This window comes from Mus caroli, unplaced genomic scaffold (genome assembly GCF_978045245.1).
Source record: "Mus caroli unplaced genomic scaffold, Mus_caroli_1 scaffold_12, whole genome shotgun sequence".
Lineage (NCBI taxonomy): Eukaryota > Metazoa > Chordata > Mammalia > Rodentia > Muridae > Mus > Mus caroli.
The window spans coordinates 19,294,946-19,313,180 of record NW_028227267.1 but is presented as its reverse complement, the minus strand read 5'-3'; the positions used below and the strand labels follow the sequence as shown (position 1 = coordinate 19,313,180).

The window sequence follows — 18,235 nt, the reverse complement described above, 5'->3', positions numbered from 1 at the left end:
TCGGAAGAGCAGTTAGTGCTCTTACCCACTGAGCCATCTCACCAACCTGATTTTATGCATTCTAAAGTTTTTATATCTTAATTAAGATCAATATCTTGGAAGAGAGACTGTTAGTATATACACCCAAAATTCAGTAATAAAAACATAAAAATCCACTTTTAGAGTATTTGTAAACCTATTATGGAGAAAGGTACATATGAAAAGTAGGAAAAGCTTTTTATTTTGTTTATATTTTGAGCTCTTTGGATAAGAACTGCACCTTTAGAAGCTAGCTATTCAGAGTAAACTAGTGATTATATAAATTACAACTTTCAGTATTTAACTTGAAAATGTGTTAAAATATACTCTATTAGTTCTTTTCAATTGCCTATGTTAAAATAATTTAATTTTTTTTTACCTTTGCTGTTGTTTATTTCAAGACAGCAACAAACTATATCCTTAAAGGTCTTTCTTTCTTTATTAGAGCACTTGCTTTCAAAGAGTGGCGGGGACTGCACTTTTATTCATCAGTTCCTAGAGTGCCAGAGTGAGTACAGAGTATACTTCACATTGATTTTAATGAAATCAGGGGCTGAAGTTAAAAGGGCTGCAAGCATCTCAATGTACTTGTAGTAGTAAAACTGTCTTCAGGTATCAGCAAACCTGCTTGTTTCTCACTTTTGAGAAAAATATTCTTGCTCCATTTACCTATATGTATGGAGTGGAAACATTTCATTTCGGTGGCCCCTACACACACACACACACACACACATACACGAGGAAATTTCACACTTGCTAATTAAAAGCCATCCATCAGGGAATAACACAGACTACTGGGTTGTGAAGTACATGAACTTTCTCATTTAAAATGTGTATGTAGTTAGTTTTATGTGTGTATTTTGTCTGCTTGTTTTGCTTGTATGTATGTCTGTACACCATGTCTATGCATTGTCTTCTGAAACTAGAGTTTCAGAGAGCTATGAGCCATCATGGGGTGCTGGAAATCAAACACAGGCTCTGCAAGAGCAGCTAGTGCTTCTGACTGCTGAGCCATCTCTTCTGCTCACACCTAAACTTTCTATGTGTAGAGTACTATGTGTACCTAAAAGTGCCTATGTGGATACTTGAAGACGTAGTGACAGTGGCTTCTTTATTCAAGTTCTAGTTCTATCACAGATTGAATTTTGAGAGTTTTAAATACATTTCTCAGATTAAATGAAGTTATTAAAGCAAATAGTCATTAGGGGCACTCAGCTCCAAGATGGCCCTCAGCACAGTGCAAGCTTTTTATTTTAGGGAAGGGGTAGCAGTAAGTTGTCTTACACTCTGGTATTGCCTAATACTGGCAATTTCCCAGTGGGTGTCTTTAGGAATATTAAAGGTGGACTGGCTCTTGGTGATTTAGACCTCTTCTGAGTTCTAAACCAAATGTTGTGAATCCTTTTTATATAGCAGTTTAAATCCCTTAACAGAAAGCTGCAGCATTTTTCGTGTTGTTAGTGATGGTGAGTCACCGTGTACAGAAGAGTGCTTGCTTACATGCGTTGCTTTCTTGTCTTCAGGTACTCTCAAGCACTTTGCCTTTCCTCCCCTCTTGAAAAGAATGATTTCTATCCATGTCTTAGGCATATATATGTTTGCCTCACGCTTAAGCCCAGAGCCATTTCTGGTTAAAAGGGTCATACCTGGATTTAGAGCATACAGTTTCAGTGGGTCACCGTTACAACTTCCAAGAGCTGTATAGAAAACTATGTCATTGCATTAAATTGTTTTAAAAGAGCTGTTTCCCCCTTGGTTTTAGATACTGTAATAAAATTTAAAGCTATTTTTAAGGTTTTTTTTTTTTTTTTTTAATATATGTGACATTTTCCCAAACTCTTAATACTTGTGGACCATCTGATTAGTGCATCTCAATTATGGGAATTGGCACAGTGATTTCTGTGAGGGAAGATAATTTATATCCACTGATTAGCAAGAGGACATAATTATTTTTAAGACCTTGAAAAAAATATTGATATTTTTAATTATATAATGCTACTTTTATTTTATTTTATATATTTTAGCTTTCAGAATTTGTACTTTAAGCCCAACAAATGAGAAGATCATCAAAAGAATGTTTTGCTGTATTGTAATTTTCAAAAGTCCTTGTTAGTAACCAATAAAGTTCACACTTGCCTATTCTCAAGAAAGGAAACAAGACCCCATTAAATGTCTAATTTATATTATATATTTGATTTAAAGTAATATAAAGTATAATTGTTTAAAATTTAAGTTAAAATCTGCTTAGAGAATTTTATTACATTGTATTTGTATGGTAAAATGAGCCAGAAAAGTATTAAGAGAACAGAAGTCAAAACAAACACCCTCGGTGAGAAAGTTAACTAATCAGAGGATGTTTGTGCTAACTGTCTGTGTGACTGCTCCAGACAATACTGAACCTGCACGACACAGAGGAGAGTCAGAGATAAACTCTCATCCTTCCTATACAAAGGCAAAGAACAAGAACCAAAGCCAAACAAAACAAAAGGGCTTCTAAGTTCTAAAAGATCTTCTGAGTTGTTAGTGCAAATAGTGAGAGGTTCAACTCGTGAGTGGCTCAGAGAAGCGGATCATAAGAATCTGGTTTCTGCATTTTAGGTAGCAACTGTTTGCTTTCGATGTCTTAAAGTTTCCAAATTAAGTTGGTTCCTTAAATAAGGATTGCTGGAAAGAGGGTTACCTCTGGCCTTGTTTGTTGTTAGAAGGGTCATTTTATGACAAACTGCCATTGTGGACATTAAAGAGTATTATCACAGGAAGGAAACTCAGCAAACACCTTGTTCAGGTAGACTTAGGAGTAGTGTGGGATTATGCATTAACAGCCATACATCATCTTTTTTCCTTTTTTTGTTTTGTTTTGTTTTTATTTTTATTTATTTTATTTTATTTTATTTTTGTTTTTCGAGACAGGGTTTCTCTGTGTAGCCCTGGCTGTCCTGGCACTCACTTCGTAGACCAGGCTGGCCTCGAACTCGGAAATCCACCTGCCTCTGCCTCCCGAGTGCTGGGATTAAAGGCGTGCGCCACCATGCCCGGCTCTTTGTTATTTTTTTTTTAATGATTAGGCAATTTAAATTGATTGGTATTGATTACAAAGTATATATTTAGTGTACAGTAGTACTTCAAATTCTTTCTCCACTCTTTTAAAAAGAAATGTCAAATACCTTGTTTATTATTTATTGAACTTATATAGCTAAAGTCAGTGTTTTAAAAACTAAAAAGCTCATGGTTTACTTCCATTGATTCTTTAAATTTAGTGTATTGGGAGATAGTTCATCTTACCTGTATGAACCCATAAAAATGTAGATGGATTTTTATAGAAAATAAATGAGCTGGAATACATTTTAATGGTTTCTTTGTATGAAAAGTCAGACTGTATTTTTAAAAAAGTTCTTTTAGAGAAAAGTGCTTAATTCTAGGAAAAGAAGGTGGGTTTTAAACAAGCTTAAGTATAACCTTTTACATAATTCCCAATCTGTAAATATTCTATATAAAATTACTTTACATAAAGTCTAGAATTAGCAGGTAACTTCACTAAAACTTATTAAAACCTTATTAGCAAAAAGGAATATCTTCAGGATAGCAGGGTTGAGGAAGGACTAAGGTCCTTCCTCTTCCCTGTAAAGTTTACTCACTTGAGCTACTTGGGGCTTACTTCATAAATTTAACCGATTGCCAGCCTGGTCTACAAAGTGAGCTCCAGGACAGCCAGGGCTATACAGAGAAACCCTGTCTCCAAAAACAAAACAAACAAACAAAAAACCCACAGATTATTCGGAACGCTTTTCTGTTTTGCTAAAGATGCTTTCTGAGCTAACAACTTGTGTACCTGTTCTGTTTGGTCCTGTGAGACCCCGATTTAAAGTGTTTCTCCCTGGGAGGTAAAGCCCCTGAATATTCCTGTTCTCCGATTTAAAAAAAAAAAAAATACAGCCAGAAAGAAGCTCTTTGTTCTTTATAGCCAGCAAAAAGCTTTTTTTGTTTCAATACCTTACAATCAGAGATGTGATAATTGTAAAAAGACCTAGCCAGGCACTTGCCTGGCTCCCTGTGCCAAGGACACCCCCCCCCCCCCCCCAGCTGTAGCCAGACTCCTTCCAACTCTCCTCCCAACTCCAATTCCTCACTTTTCCTTTAAAAGCCCCCTGCTGTTGCTGCTGGGGGTCGAACTCCCCTGCCCTGCCCTGCCCTGCCCTGCCCTGCCCTGCCCTGCCCTGCCCTGCCCGGTGTAAGGGGTGTAAGGGGTTCGTCCTCAGCTAGCTGATAATAAAGCCTCTTGCAGTTTGCATCAGGTGTGGTTTTCTCAGTTATTGGGGTGTTGGCCAGCTCGTCCCGGGACTTGAGCGGAGGCCCAGCTTCGGGGGTCTTGTAAGAACTCTCGTTTGTCCATGAACTCTCGTTTGATGAACTCATTAAATGCTGAGTGACACCCTGAGGACACAGAGACTTGGGACCTGTCCTTGAGTGCAGGGAGGGCGGCTCTCTGGACATCTGCCTGCCACTGGGCTGTCCTCACAAGGAGAAAGATTTTGCTGCTGGATGCCAGAGAACGCTCCTCTCAGGTGTGCTTTGTAGAGACAGACTGTCCATTCTCCAGGAGTCATGGCATTACCAAGTGTCCTGAGTGAGATTAATGCTGCTGTGCTCTTAATCGTGTTTACTTTTTTATCTTACTGGTTTGCGAAGTATTTTTTCCCTTGCTCTATTTTCATTTTGAAATTATAGACACTGTTTCTGCATACTTCTTCTAGTACTTTCTTCCTGCTAGGGCTTGCTCACTCTCACTGAAACTGAACCCTTAGTTAAAGGAATCCACTGACTAGGTGTTGCTGGGTGACTCTGTGTTTACGCTGTCTCAGGGTTATCTGAGTGCCAACTCGACTTCAAATAAATTTTTTTTTTAACTTCAGTTTTTAAATTTTTTTTATTTCTCTAAACCTGATCAGTTTATTTATGATTAGAAAACATCAAGCAATTGTAGTTGTGTAGTTTATATCCCCATCGTGGGAAAACTTTCTCTCAGAGTTATATGTTGCTAATATTTGATCTCTTCGTTCTTAGTTTGTCCTTTCTAGATACATTGAAGGCTATTGGCAGCTCTTTTAGCACTTGAGTGGCAAGAAAAGGATGATGGTAAATTCATGCCAGTGCTGTTTTTTCTGTTCTTGAAATTGGTCAGTTTTCATTGAGTTCTGAATTCTGAACCCCTCTCTCCTCCTTATTCCTCCTTCCTCTCGTTTAAAACAAACAAACAAACAAACAAACCAAAAACCTGTTCCCAGAATATCTTCTATAGCAAGAATTCCTTTAGCTGATTTTACTTCACCAGAAATGAATCCCACTGTACAAGTCTGGGTTTTTAAAATGCACGTGTGCAGCCCTTCTGTGACATTCTAAAGCCTTATTTCTGCTGTGAGTTGCCAGCCTCTGAGGAAGGCTAGTTGCTAACTTGATGTTGAACTCTAATTATAATTTCATTTATATAATTTAAATTTAATTTATATAATTTAATTTTAATAAGTTTATTTTTGGCATTTGCATTTTCAGAATCAACCAGCTCTTCAGGTGACTTTGGCTTGTTTCCATTTATAATCTTATGAGAGGAATGTTGGGAGGACGTGTTTCACTTACCATATGATTTCTGGCAAATTAGCCCCCTTTAGCCTTCCTTTCTTCATTTATAAAATGAGATGGTTGTACATACCTCATGACACTTTTAAAACTGAGTTGAGATTATATTTACCTGAGCTCTCTGCTCTTGTGAACTGGGAGGGAGGAGACACAGCATGTCTGGACTCTGGAGGGACAGTCGCAGCAGCTTGCCTGGAGTAGCACTGTCCCCCTCCTCCGTCCCAGGCATGGAGCAGTGAGCCAGCTGAGCTAGCTTTGTTTTCTCAGAATCTAGAGTTTTACTTCTTAATTAACAGTATGCATGCCATTTACATAATTTTAATTGCTGGCTTGTTTGCAATTAAGCACATTATTATAACAATATTTCCTGATGAAACTCCGTTTTGAGATTTAGAAATATTTTTCGGGTTGGTAGTTGCTGAGCAGATGGTCTAGTTCTCCTCTAACCTGAGTTTACCTAGGAATCTTAATTGTACTTATGTCTTAGCATCGTCGTTAGTTGTCCTTGTCATCTAAGGATAATGTGGCTCTGGTGTTAAGAACCTAAGCTTTGCACACCTGTGTCTTCTTTTTTTTTCCCCTTGAGATTTGTTTATTTATTATTTATTTATTTATTTAATGTGTATGAGCACACTGTAGCTGTACAGATGGTTGTGAGCCATCATGGGGTTGCTGGGACTTGAACTCAGGACCTCTGCTTGCACCAGCTCTTCTTGCTGCAGCCCAAAGATTTACTTATTATCTGTAAGTCCACTGTAGCTCTCTTCAGACACACCAGAAGAGGGTGCTAGATATCACTCTCTATGGATGGTTGTGAGCCACCATGTTGTTGCTGGGATTCGAACTCAAGATCTTTGGAAGAGCAGTCAGTGCTCTTAACTGCTGAGCCGTTTAGCTATATTCTTAACAGAAACTTTAAAACACCAAGACAGCTGAAAGTCTTCTTGTGAGTATGTCACTTTATTCTTTATATCTATTTTGAACCACATAGTAATGTGGTACATAATTTATTTCTGTGAACCAAGAAATAAGCTTAGTTCTCATCCAGTAGGGTTTTGGCAGATTCAAAATTTTAAAATTTACAATTTTATCATCCTATACTTTATGACTAAAATAAATGTTTAGATGATGGTCCCTCATGTAGTTAAGATGATTTTGTTGCTAGTTTTGCTTCCCAGAATAAGCTCCATATAGAAGGGCCCAAGGAGATAAATCAGATTAAAACTCAAGGATGTTCACAGCAGCAGGTTTATCAGAGTCCAAAACTGGGAACAACTCAGAGGACTTTCAGTGTTAGTGAATGATGCACTGTGATCTGTGGGTGACAGAAGCCTAACATGGAAGAATATGCACTGCAGTAGTTTACTTAGGAAGTTAGACCCTGAAAAGTTATATTTATTTAGTCAGGTATGTTTGGGTAGTGTGACTAAAGAAATTCGAAAGAGTGCACAGGGAGATAGCTTGCTTGGTAAAGTGCTTGTTGCACACACACAAAGGCCGGAGGGATGTCTAGTAGCAGTAGAAAAAACGGCACAGTCGCACATCCTGGTAATCCCAGATAAGGTGAGGCAAAGACAGGAAGATGTGTTGGCCAGCTGTGCTAGCTGGATGGTGAGAACCAGGTTCAATGAGAAATCATCTCTCAAAAAATAACCCGAGAGCAACTGAGGAGGGGACTCAGTGTAATCTGTGGCCTTCACATGCATGTGCACACATGTGCCCCCCCACACACACATGAATACACATACATACCAAGAAATGGAGGAAGCAAATAAATATGAAAGGGTAAGTATTGCAAAGTCAGGTAGTCCTTGCCACCGTGGGGAGAGAACGTAGAGAGTTGATATCAACCTTTGAAGGTTGATAGAAAGGATCTGTTCTTTGACTGGGCAATGCCCTCACAATAAATACACATGACTAAGTGTGGCACTCTCCAGATGAGGTGGCACATGCTTGTAATCTGAGCAGTGAGCAGGCTGAGATAAGAGGGTTGCTAGAGCTAGACAACACGGCCGAGTGATAAGACCCTGCCTCAAGTAAACAAGAAGGAACAAGAGCATGGTAATAATCCCCACTCTAGAGTAATACTTAAAGTATAGCAAACAAACCAACCATGGATTGGGTTGGGTTGGATTGCTTTGGTTTGGTTTGGTTTGGTTTGGATTGGTTTGGTTTTTTAAAGAAAGCCCTCTCTTGTATCTCTTTCAATTGTGGCAAGTCAGATAACTCCTTCAAGATCTAAAGGATCTTCTGTTACATGGAAGTTCTTTCTTCCAGTCTCTGATGAGGGGTAGGGGAAGTAGGCCATAAGCTGTTCTTCTCTCTGTAGATTGTAGGTATTGCAATGGAGCTTCTGTGTTGTTGGAGGTTTTATGTTTTGTTTGCTTTGTTTTTCACTTTCTCAAAATGAAAGGGAAAGTTTTGAGCAATATATTCTAATATGACCCCCCCCTCCATTTATGGTTTTCATGACAAGAGTTTTTCTGTGTAGCCCTGGTTTCTTGGAAGTTGAGAGCAACTTCAGGCTGGCCTCTAACTTAGAGATGGCCTGCCTCTGCCTCTCTGAGTTCTGGCATTAAAAGTGTGACCTACCACTACCTGGCTGAGTTTTTGATGTTTAAGACAATCGTTGTAGTTGAGAAAGACCAGAAGAGTTGATAACCAGACAGATATGAGGCCTAGGTCATATTTGTGTAGGCACATTCTCGTTAAATCAATTTCCTCGTTATCACGTCTTTGTTATCCTGGTGCACAGTAATATTCGAAGGACTCCTTATATTCCCATAAGTAGTTTATAGTGAATTGAGGAAAGTGGAGGTAATGGACAGCTGCAGCATCCTGTCAAAGAGATTTGAATAAAGAATAGTGGAGCAAGAGAGGAAGGACACCAACAGGAGTCCTTTAGGAGAAAGGAAGAAACTAGAAACTCAGCTTTAGCCACAATGAGATTTAAGTCCCTGTGGGATTCTGGATGAAGATACCTAGAAAGCAGTTAGAGAATAGAGTTCTGGAAACTAAGAGAGAATATGACTTGCCATCAGCATTAAAAATAGTTTAGTTGCAGATGTTATTGCCATTAGCAAAAATCTTGAATGCCAAATACACATATTTAAATTATATTCTCATGGAGAAAAAGTCAATGAAAGGCTAAGAAAGGAGTGGGTAGGCATAGGAAGTGAATGGGCAGTCCCAGAAGTAAAAGACATAGCTTTTAAAAGGCAGTTGAAAGCTTTTGATTAATACAATTAGTGAATCCATTTATAACAAAAGATTTAGGTCACAAGGACAAGGGGGTGGGGGAGTCTTTAGCAAGTCATAGGTGTCAACAAAATTTTGGAATATTCCAAAAAAATTAATCAGGTGTGAGAGATTTGAATTCTCTTCTGTTTCTTACTCTACAGGGGGTAGAGGGGTAAATTTTAAATCGACAGCTCGATACCGAAGGTGCTCAGGACCGGGGGAATCCATGTGGTACTTTAAGCAAGGGTGTGGGTTTACCTAAGACTAGTCTGTGCCTTATTTTCTTTACCCTGGTCCATTCAGGAGCTGCTACTCACTGTCTCCTGAGCTGCTGTGCCCCGTAAGTGCGTCTAGAACTTGGGCAGGTTTGAGTATAAGAAAAACAGGGCTTATGAACCAGGGAAGAGACAGGGAAATGTAGGAAGAAGAGGAAAGCTTGTAAGAAATGTAATTAATTTTTTCAGAAAATTAGATATTTTATAAATAAAATAAGAAGCATTATATTGTCTCTTAAAAGGTGCAACCCAAGTTATTAAAATTATTGACAGGCAAGAGTATGATACTAAAGTTTTTAAAATCAGTACAAAGGTTTTTAAAAAGTAAATATTCTAGAAAATGAAATGATAAGAATTTTGAGTAAAATTTTTTTAATATATATATATATATATATTTGTTTGTTTGTTTGTTTGTTTTTTGTTTTTCGAGACAGGGTTTCTCTGTGTAGTCGTGGCTGTCCTGGAACTCACTCTGTAGCCCAGGCTGGCCTCGAACTCAGAAATCCGCCTGCCTCTGCCTCCCGAGTGCTGGGATTAAAGGCGTGCGCCACCACGCCCGGCTTAAAATGTATCTGGCTATGTATTTATGTTGCAGCTGAAAATTTTTTTAAAGTAAATGTTTTAAAATAAGGAATTATCATGAGAATAATAAGTTTAGCTGTGAGAAGTGAGAAAAATGGAATGTGTGGAAGGGCGTGGACACACATACACACAGAGAATATACTTATGAATAAAACAGAATGTAAGACAGTGCCCTAGTGAAAGGTATTGAGATTCTATGCTGTAAATTAAGAAGATACACTGAATGTTCATGGACTTGTGTCTTAAAATATCACAGGCTAAACCAGAAACCAAGGCACACACTCTGTTGTTCCATTTCTATGATCCATACAGGGCAAATAAATCAAGCAATAGGAAACAGGTCATAACCTGCCAGGGCCAGAGAGGGAGGGAGGGAGGGGAATAAATGCTTAATGTTTCTTTGGCTTCTTTTGGGGTGGTGAAAATGTTTTAGGTGTTATGACTGTAGTAATGATTACTGAGTTGTTCCTTTAAAATGGGTGGTCTATGTGAGTTTTAGTTGAGAGAGGATGGGTGGAGGGGAGTACAAAAATAATAGGGTTGGGCATACTGCCCAGCAGTACAGTACCCTGCATTCTCCAGTGTGGGGCTGGAATGGAACAGGGGAATTTAATAGCTCTAAGGGTCAGTAAGCAAAATTATAAAATGGCAGTAAATAAACGTTGAAGTAATTTTTTTGTCTCTCCCTCCTACTTTCTAAATTCTGTATTCCTGTACTTACTTTTTTAGATTTATTTTTTTATTTTGTATATGTGATTATTTTGCCCATATATATGTATTTGTACTGTGTGTGTGTCTGGTGCCCATGGAGGCCAGAAGAGTGTGTCAGATCCCTTAGGACTGAAGTTACACCACCATATTGATGCTGGGACGGAAGTTCAGCTCCTCTGAGAGCAGTTGCTCTTAACCACTGTGCAATATCTGGATTCTTACTGGCTTAGTCTGTCAAGCATTTATTTCTCATCCATGCTACTTGTCTGTCACGAGGAGAGCACTTTGTGCCACATCATCACTCAGGGTCTATAATGTTAATTGTCTTACCATGATGTTGCCATCTCAAAAGATGATGCTTAAGTTTCTGTAGTGTAGGGGCTGTGAACCTCTATCTTCTTTAGGAGCTTTGGCCCTGGCTTGTGCCATGGAATTGAGTGTCACCCCATGTACTCAGAAAGGAATGGCAGATCAATTATTGTAAGCTCTAGAAATCCTTACCACCTATGAAGAATCTTCATTGGGCTCACCTAGGTCCGAAGCTAGGAACCAGCAGAGCACAGTGCTTCTAAAACTTTGAAGGAAAATTATTTCCTATAGCATTGTGGGCCTAGTTTAAACTGCCAGATAAAAAGTGTTAGTAGAACTTGAGCGTAGTCAGAGGAAAGAGTTACAAGTCATTTACCCTCTGTCCATTCCTTTCATGAGAAGGTCAGAAGTTATGTTACAATAATAAAAAGAGAGAATAAAACAAGAGAGAGATTTTTGAGGATCCACAGCCAGGGCACAGTGCAGGCTACAGTTGAGACTGAGGTAGTAAAACTAAAAAGCTGAGAAAGCCAGGTGTGGTAAGGTGAAGTGAGTACAGGCAGGAGGAAGGTCGAGGCAGGAGGGTCTGAAAATGGAAGGCCAGTCTGGGCTACATATGAGACCGTCTTTAAACAAACAGACAAGACAACACATGAGGAAAGGGAGAGATGGAGATATGTGTGACAATATCAGGAATTGCATTTCTGTAAGAACTTAGACTGAAAAGTAAAAAAACATTTAGTAAATAAAAAGGATTTATAAAGTCCCAAAATACTGAGTGACTTCAAGTAAACTGTACAGATATATTTTTTCTTATTAAATGCTAAAAACAATCCTATCATTTCTTTTAAATAGCTAGCTCTTCTAAAATCATCCATTTTCTTGATTATATATTTTGTAGACTCTCTTCTGAATTCTATCAATAGGAAATTATCTATCGGTATGGCATTGTTTCTATTCTTTAAGGAAACTGCCTTCCCAAAGTCCTTTATTTCAACTTCATTCCCAGGACTTAACAATTTCCTGTTGGTTGTTTCTTTTGTTTCCTCATACAAGAGTCTAGACTTTATAATAGGCTGGTGTCTGATGAAAACAGAAGGCATGTTCTTTCCCTACTCCCCGTTCTCTGCAGTGATGTGGTTGTTCTAGTAAGTGTAGCTCTCTACTTCCTCTTCAAGGTACAAGCTTTTGGTTGAAGCTTGGTCCTGGAGTGATGTCTTTAAATTTGGTCATGGAATGTGTTACACTGCTCCTCTCAGGGAATGCGGCTCTGTTTGAGCTTCGGTGGTAACTCTTATTTTCTTTGGCAGAGAAGCTGATGGTCCAGGGGCATCTAACCAAAGTGGTAGAAGAATCAAAGCTTTCAAAAGGTTAGTTTGCTGTCTTCTCTCCCCCGTGCTTTTACAGGTATTTTGGATAATGAAAGTTAGTTTAGAATTTCAAGGTTGTTGTATTTTAACCATGAGCTTATTTCTTACAGCTTACAAAATGTCAATGTAGTAACAGTATCGGATATTATATAAAGTATTTGTATGCTTATTTTAAGAAAAAATAGGAAAGTTTCTTTTAATGTAGGCATTTGTGTGTGGTTTTAAGGTTAATGCTTGTGGTAGGTTTGCAGTTGATCCTTTTCTCTCATTGCTACATTGTTTTCAGTTTTCATCTCAGTCTTAGCCAACACAGGGCAAATCTTTTAAGAGTGAAAAATACTTAAAATTTTATTTTGAAGACTACTATATATTTACTATTATATTATTATTATACATTCCTTATGATATTCAGTATTTCTCTATTTTGTTATCTTAGTTTGATTAAAACAAAACTGATGACTTTTAGCAATATAAAATCATGTTATATTTTATAATTAAGTCTAGTAATACCATCAAAACAGGTTATTATTATTAATTAAACTTAGGGAAGAAAATTAAAATTTAAAGCACCCTACTGCTGCTTTTAAGCATAGGAAAACTAGGTAAATAAATCTGGCAGGATGTGTTCATTGTTAGAGTGGGACTTTCATTAGACTTTGCCAGAATAAAATTTAAAACTAGCCTCACAATCCTAGTTAGTTAAAACAACAAATGCTAAGAGTTTGTAACAGTTTATTTTCGTACATTCTGTGTTATTAGAATAATTGGGTTCAGTTGCTTTTTAAAATGTTTTTAAACAAATTGTGTTATTTCAGATGTCTGGTAGCTTTCATTTTGAGTTTTGTGCACAGTAGATGCCATATAAGGAGAAAGAATGCATAGACATGCAATGCTAAGATTGTTCTGGCTGATGGGCATTAGGTTGCAGAACAGTGAACTATTTTTAGTACAGATGTAATTTATTTTGTCTTATTAAACAGATGAGAACAGACTTTAAAATAGCCTTTACTTCACCTCCTAAGTTCCTATTCTAATCTGTTGATTGAGTAAGCAACACTTTAGACTGTAAGCAAGGCAGAGGGTGGGGGTGATTGGTGTTTCTTTCCCAAAAGTGCCTTGCTGCCTAGGTATGTCAGTGTGTTATGGAATAGATTTGCTTGAAATCAGGTTTTTGAAAAAGCTGTGAGCAACATTATGGATTAAAAAACTACAAATAAAAAGGTTTGAAGAGCCGGTTTTGATTCAGCAGTTCCTCTTCTGGGTCTCTTGGTTTGTTTTTTGTTGAGACAAGCTCTTACTGTGTTGCCTTGTTTTACCTTGAGCTCTTGTCTTAGCTTCCTGAATGCTGAGATTACAAATGGGGAGGGACCACATTGGCTGTGTTTTTATCTTAGGGAACAAGCTAGACCAATGTTCAAGGTTCTTTGTTTCAGTCAGACATTTATTAAACCTATTATGGCAAATAGTTCCATGCAAATGAGTTTAATTCATTTTCCAAGAGTCATAATACGTGTTTCATATTTCATTAATCAACACTTGTTAGTACTTTTCATACTGCCAAACCAGGTGGCCATAAAAGTTACATCTTAATGTTTTCAGACTGGCTATAAAATATTTCTTTGGAATTTGACTCAGTTACTTGTCTTTAAAAAACTGCATTAGTGATTTTATGGTGATTTTTCATTACTCCATTGAAAATAACAGTTGCTAGGAGTTATCAGCTCCTCTGAAGGCTTCACGCTCGTGCATATAAGCAGGCCTCGCGAGTGCTTTCTGGGTTAGGACTAAGTCAGGGCGTATCTGTAGACGCTTGGACACAGGTGGGAATGCAGCACAGCCCTTGTGTTCTCTGCGTGTGCTCAGGCAGCTCACGGAAACTGTCAACCTCAGTCTCCCCACTCTTTCTGCTGTGTTAGCTTGGCTGCTTTGATTTGGAGACGGGGTCTTAGGAAAGAAAAAAGTGGGGAGGGAGTAAATGAAACAATCTCTAAATATACAAATAGTGTAATCTATATGTATTATACTTACTGTCTTTAAGTTTCAGTCAGTAATATTATATGTATCTTCAATATGTTCAATACACATTTCATTTTTCCATAATGATGGTGCTGTAGTAAGCATCGTTATGTCATATTTCACATATTTAACTACTTCCTTAGAGGAAAGTAAAAGTGGGCGCACAAACTTTATTTATTTATTAGATTTATTAATTTTATATGTATGAGTATTACTCTGCATGAATGTATATGCGCCGTATATGTATTGGTGCCCACAGAGGCGAGTAGTAGTGTTGGATTCCCAGGACCTAGCGCTACAGTGAGTTGTGCGCCACTCTGGATTCTGGAACCATATGAGGGTTACCTGAAGAATAGGGATTGTTCTTAACTGCTGAGTCATCACTCTAGTCCATGGTTTTGCATATTTTAAATTTTGATATATATCGTCACAAATGGTGCAGTCAGATAAATGTCATGATTATTTACGAAGATAGTAATCCCCTAATGAGTATGATTTTTCTCACTAGAGAAATAGCATCTGTATACCCTGAGACAGCAGAATATGGTCAACAGGGGAAAAAGAAAAGCAGTAACAGAAACGATATAATAAAAAAAGTCATATACTAGGGAAATAAATGTTTCCTCAGCAGCAGTGTAGTAAAAGTGATACTTTGCAGCATAAATAGGCCAGATAGAGAAAATGGTTGTTGAGGAACATAGACTCAAGCAAAGAATTGCAGTCTACAATGAGTTCTTATGCATAACCGTCCAAAGAAGCCTGCCTAACTGAACTCTCGTGGGGATCAGTCAATACAGGGATAAGAGTGTGGTTAAATTCTTCTATCTGCAGCTTAACTGAAGCCTACATGTGATTCTATAGAGTTTCGGTTGGAGAATGGCTTTCTCCATATACCCTGTCCCAAAGAATGCCATAGAATCCATAGGTGCGCGGTTACAGGCCCTGACTGGGATTTAGTCACTCACCATCTTTAGTCAACCGTTGCTTTGAGAACAGTAGCCTAGAATGTCTGATATGGCATGGTAGTTCTCAAAAACACCTTGAAAGCAGGTTCCCTTCTTGTTGTAATCTGAGTTTTCTTTAAAAAGGGGGCTGCTCATCTAAACTGGTACTTTTATACATTTTCAGGTGATTTTCTGACTCTACCCTAAGGCAAGCTTCAGGCTGTAATATGTAATGTGCCTTTTCCTTTGATTATCTTCAGGCAACGGCAGCATTGCTCTGGGAGTTTTGTTGCATTTGTTGTGCCTCCCTGATTGCTGTATTTTTGTTCCAGCTGATAAGTGGACAGACTTGAATAAGAGCCCTAACCCTCTGCATAGCAAGCAGGATCCACATTTGGATTTTCTCTGCGCTCTCAGAAGTAATCAGCATTGAGTCGGGTGGTGAAGAACAAAGAGATTCAGTGATCTCAGTTGATTTTTAACACTATTTTGCATAGACATAGATTTGATCCTTTAAAGCGATTTTCTTAGTAGAAGGTGTTGAATTATAATAACGTTTTGACTTTTGTGTTTTTCCTAATAGAAAATCAGGCAAAAGCAAAGGAATCTGACTTATCAGATACGCTGAGTCCAAGCAAGGAAAAAAGCAGCGACGACACCACAGGTGAGTGTGCACCAGTGCTCACAACCCGAGCAGCTCTTCGTGACTCAGCTTAGTTGGGTAATGAGTATGGAAACCTCAGCGCTTGTATTTAACGATCCCTCTGTAAAATCTCGGATATTTGTTTATTATGATAATAATGTGTTGGCAGGTTTTAAAACTTTGTAATTCTTTTTCCTCCTTATAGACGCCCAGATGGATGAGCAAGACCTAAATGAACCCCTTGCTAAGGTGTCTCTATTAAAAGGTATTTTAACCTGTTTCCATAACAGTTTAAACCAGGATATTAGATTCTCCTTTTGCCACAAAATGTTTCGTGTATATGTGCAGCTTTCTATTTAGTTCACTGGTTTAAAAGGTGGGAGGAACGCACATTTAAAGTGTTGGTACCCATTGCTTGCCAAAAATAATTAGCTGACAGAGTGGTTACAGAGTGACGTGGTGCAGTGAGGATAGAGCAGCACGTGGCCAAACCTGAAGTGCATTTGTGTGTGTTTTCCTCATTTTTAATAGAAGCTTGTTTGTACTGTTAACATAATAAGGGTAAGGTGAAAACACTTAGCTTTCTAGAAAGAACCATATCATTTCTGCTGTCATGTGCTAGAAGTCCTAAGATTTTAACGTTCTGTTTCCCAATAATGATCTTGTTCTTAAGGCTCTTTGAGAAGTTTGGGGCCAAGATTTTTTTCCAGTTACATCTTTTCTCCCTCCTTCTCTTTCCTTGCTCCATCCATTCTCTCTCAAATTCATGGCCGCTTTTTCTTTCCTTACTATTATTATGTGCATATGCATAAATACACGAATACAAACTGCACAGTCTGTTGAGTGTGGCCTGTATATGTGTGGTTTCAGAGCTGAAGACTTAGTAATTAGATAACCAATTAGGGCCTTATCCACAGAGACTAAGTCTGCCCCTCTCACTGAGCTGAGAAATTTTGTGATAAGCCTCTTTTTTTCTTGTCTCACCCCTAAAAAGGAAGTATGTTTATTTCTTGGTAGTTACTCTTTTAGAATACAGTGGATAGGAAGTAACAGTTATTTACACAAGTATTTCTCAGTGAAGTGTCTTGGGGAAGACTTATTGATAAATCTTTGATAATCAGCATTTACGGTTTTTCATCACTTCACTTTCCACAAGGAAGTGTCAGTCCCCAGTTGAATATGTGGGGAATGGTGAGCTAACACAACAGGAAGCTCTCTGGGTGAATCAACAACGGCAGCCTGTGGAAGTTTCTTTGTGTGTGTGTACCTATTGTTCCATGGGAGTGGTAAGGGGCATCATAGACAGATTCTGAATTTTGAGATATGAGGAAGTGGGCTTGATTCACCCTGCCTGGCCCTGCTGCTGCCTAGTTGTGTAACCAGGGCAAGAGTGAGTTTTCTCAGAGTCTCTCAGTGTTCCTTCATCTGGGCATCCTTACTCTCCTTGTCTTTCTCCATGGACCCTGAAAATCACATGGCTCCTGGAAGCAGCTTTGACTGAACTCCACATCCCAGGGAAGTTCCTGAAGGTTGTTGACCTAAGCAGCCAATGCGTCCTTCAGTCTGATCACGGTTTTCTTTATTTATTGATCTGTACTGCTCCTAAGTGACTCTTGGTGTTGAGAAGGCATGAGTTCTTTCATGTCATGGTAACTAAAATAAACTAATGTTTGCACAGCTTAGAAATCGTCACAGAAATGCAAAACGGTTATTATATAAGATGTTATAGATACTGGGAAAAGGGATGAGGTTGTGAGTCACTGTAAGACCCTAGGCTTGAGTCCCAGCATTGTAAAACAAAAGAACAAGCAGATGGACAGGCTGGGATTGGGAGAGGGAGCTCTGCTAAACAGACAAGACCTGGTACAAGAGAGAGGGGACGAGAACCCCACTGCTTTATGGGAACATGAAAAAATAAGAGAGGAGAAAGTTGAGTAATAAACACTCATAAAAGTAGTGGCTTATGTGGTCTTTGTGTTGCATAAATCTGCCAGATATTCTTGTTAGCTAAATTCTGATTAATTTTTAGGTAGCATTGTGATTGTGTTAATTATATTTAACAGCTATTAATGCTTTTATTTATATATTTTATTTTTAATTGTGTAGGAATAAAGATGCTTAACATTGCCCTCTAGCCTCTCTACTCCCAAGTATATGCATGTATGCATACATCAACACATGCGTATATATGTATGGACACAAATATACCCATGTACCATGCACATTTATGTGCACAAACACACAAATACACATACTCTCTCTCTCTCTCTCTCTCTCTGTCTCTCTCTCTCCCTCCCTCCCTCCCTCCCTCCCCTTTTCCATTTTTCCCTCCCTGCTTACATTTCTGTATGATGGCTAACTTTTGTTAATGAATAGTACTTTTTCTTTTTTTAGATTTATTTATTATGTCTATAACCTTATGCCTGTATGTATGCCTGCAGGCCAGAAGAGGGCACAAGATCTCATTATAGATGGTTGTGAGCCACTTTGTGGTTG

The 18,235-nt window shown here is 38.4% G+C and overlaps 1 protein-coding gene across 27 annotated transcripts in view; it reads left to right on the top strand.

Moving 5' to 3' along the window:
• Positions 1-18,235, top strand: part of Slmap (sarcolemma associated protein) — a 122,894-nt gene that overhangs the window by 81,442 nt on the left and 23,217 nt on the right. For 15 of the 27 annotated variants that reach the window (XM_085828457.1, XM_085828458.1, XM_085828444.1 and 12 more), the window contains 4 exons: positions 464-526; positions 12,077-12,136; positions 15,680-15,760; positions 15,945-16,004. In XM_085828457.1, coding sequence (XP_085684583.1) covers positions 464-526; positions 12,077-12,136; positions 15,680-15,760; positions 15,945-16,004 — 264 coding nt within the window. Of the gene's footprint in view, positions 1-463; positions 527-11,895; positions 11,915-12,076; positions 12,137-15,679; positions 15,761-15,944; positions 16,005-18,235 lie in introns of those variants that run through there. The other 12 variants (XM_085828460.1, XM_085828461.1, XM_085828452.1 and 9 more) reach the window with 2 other exon arrangements.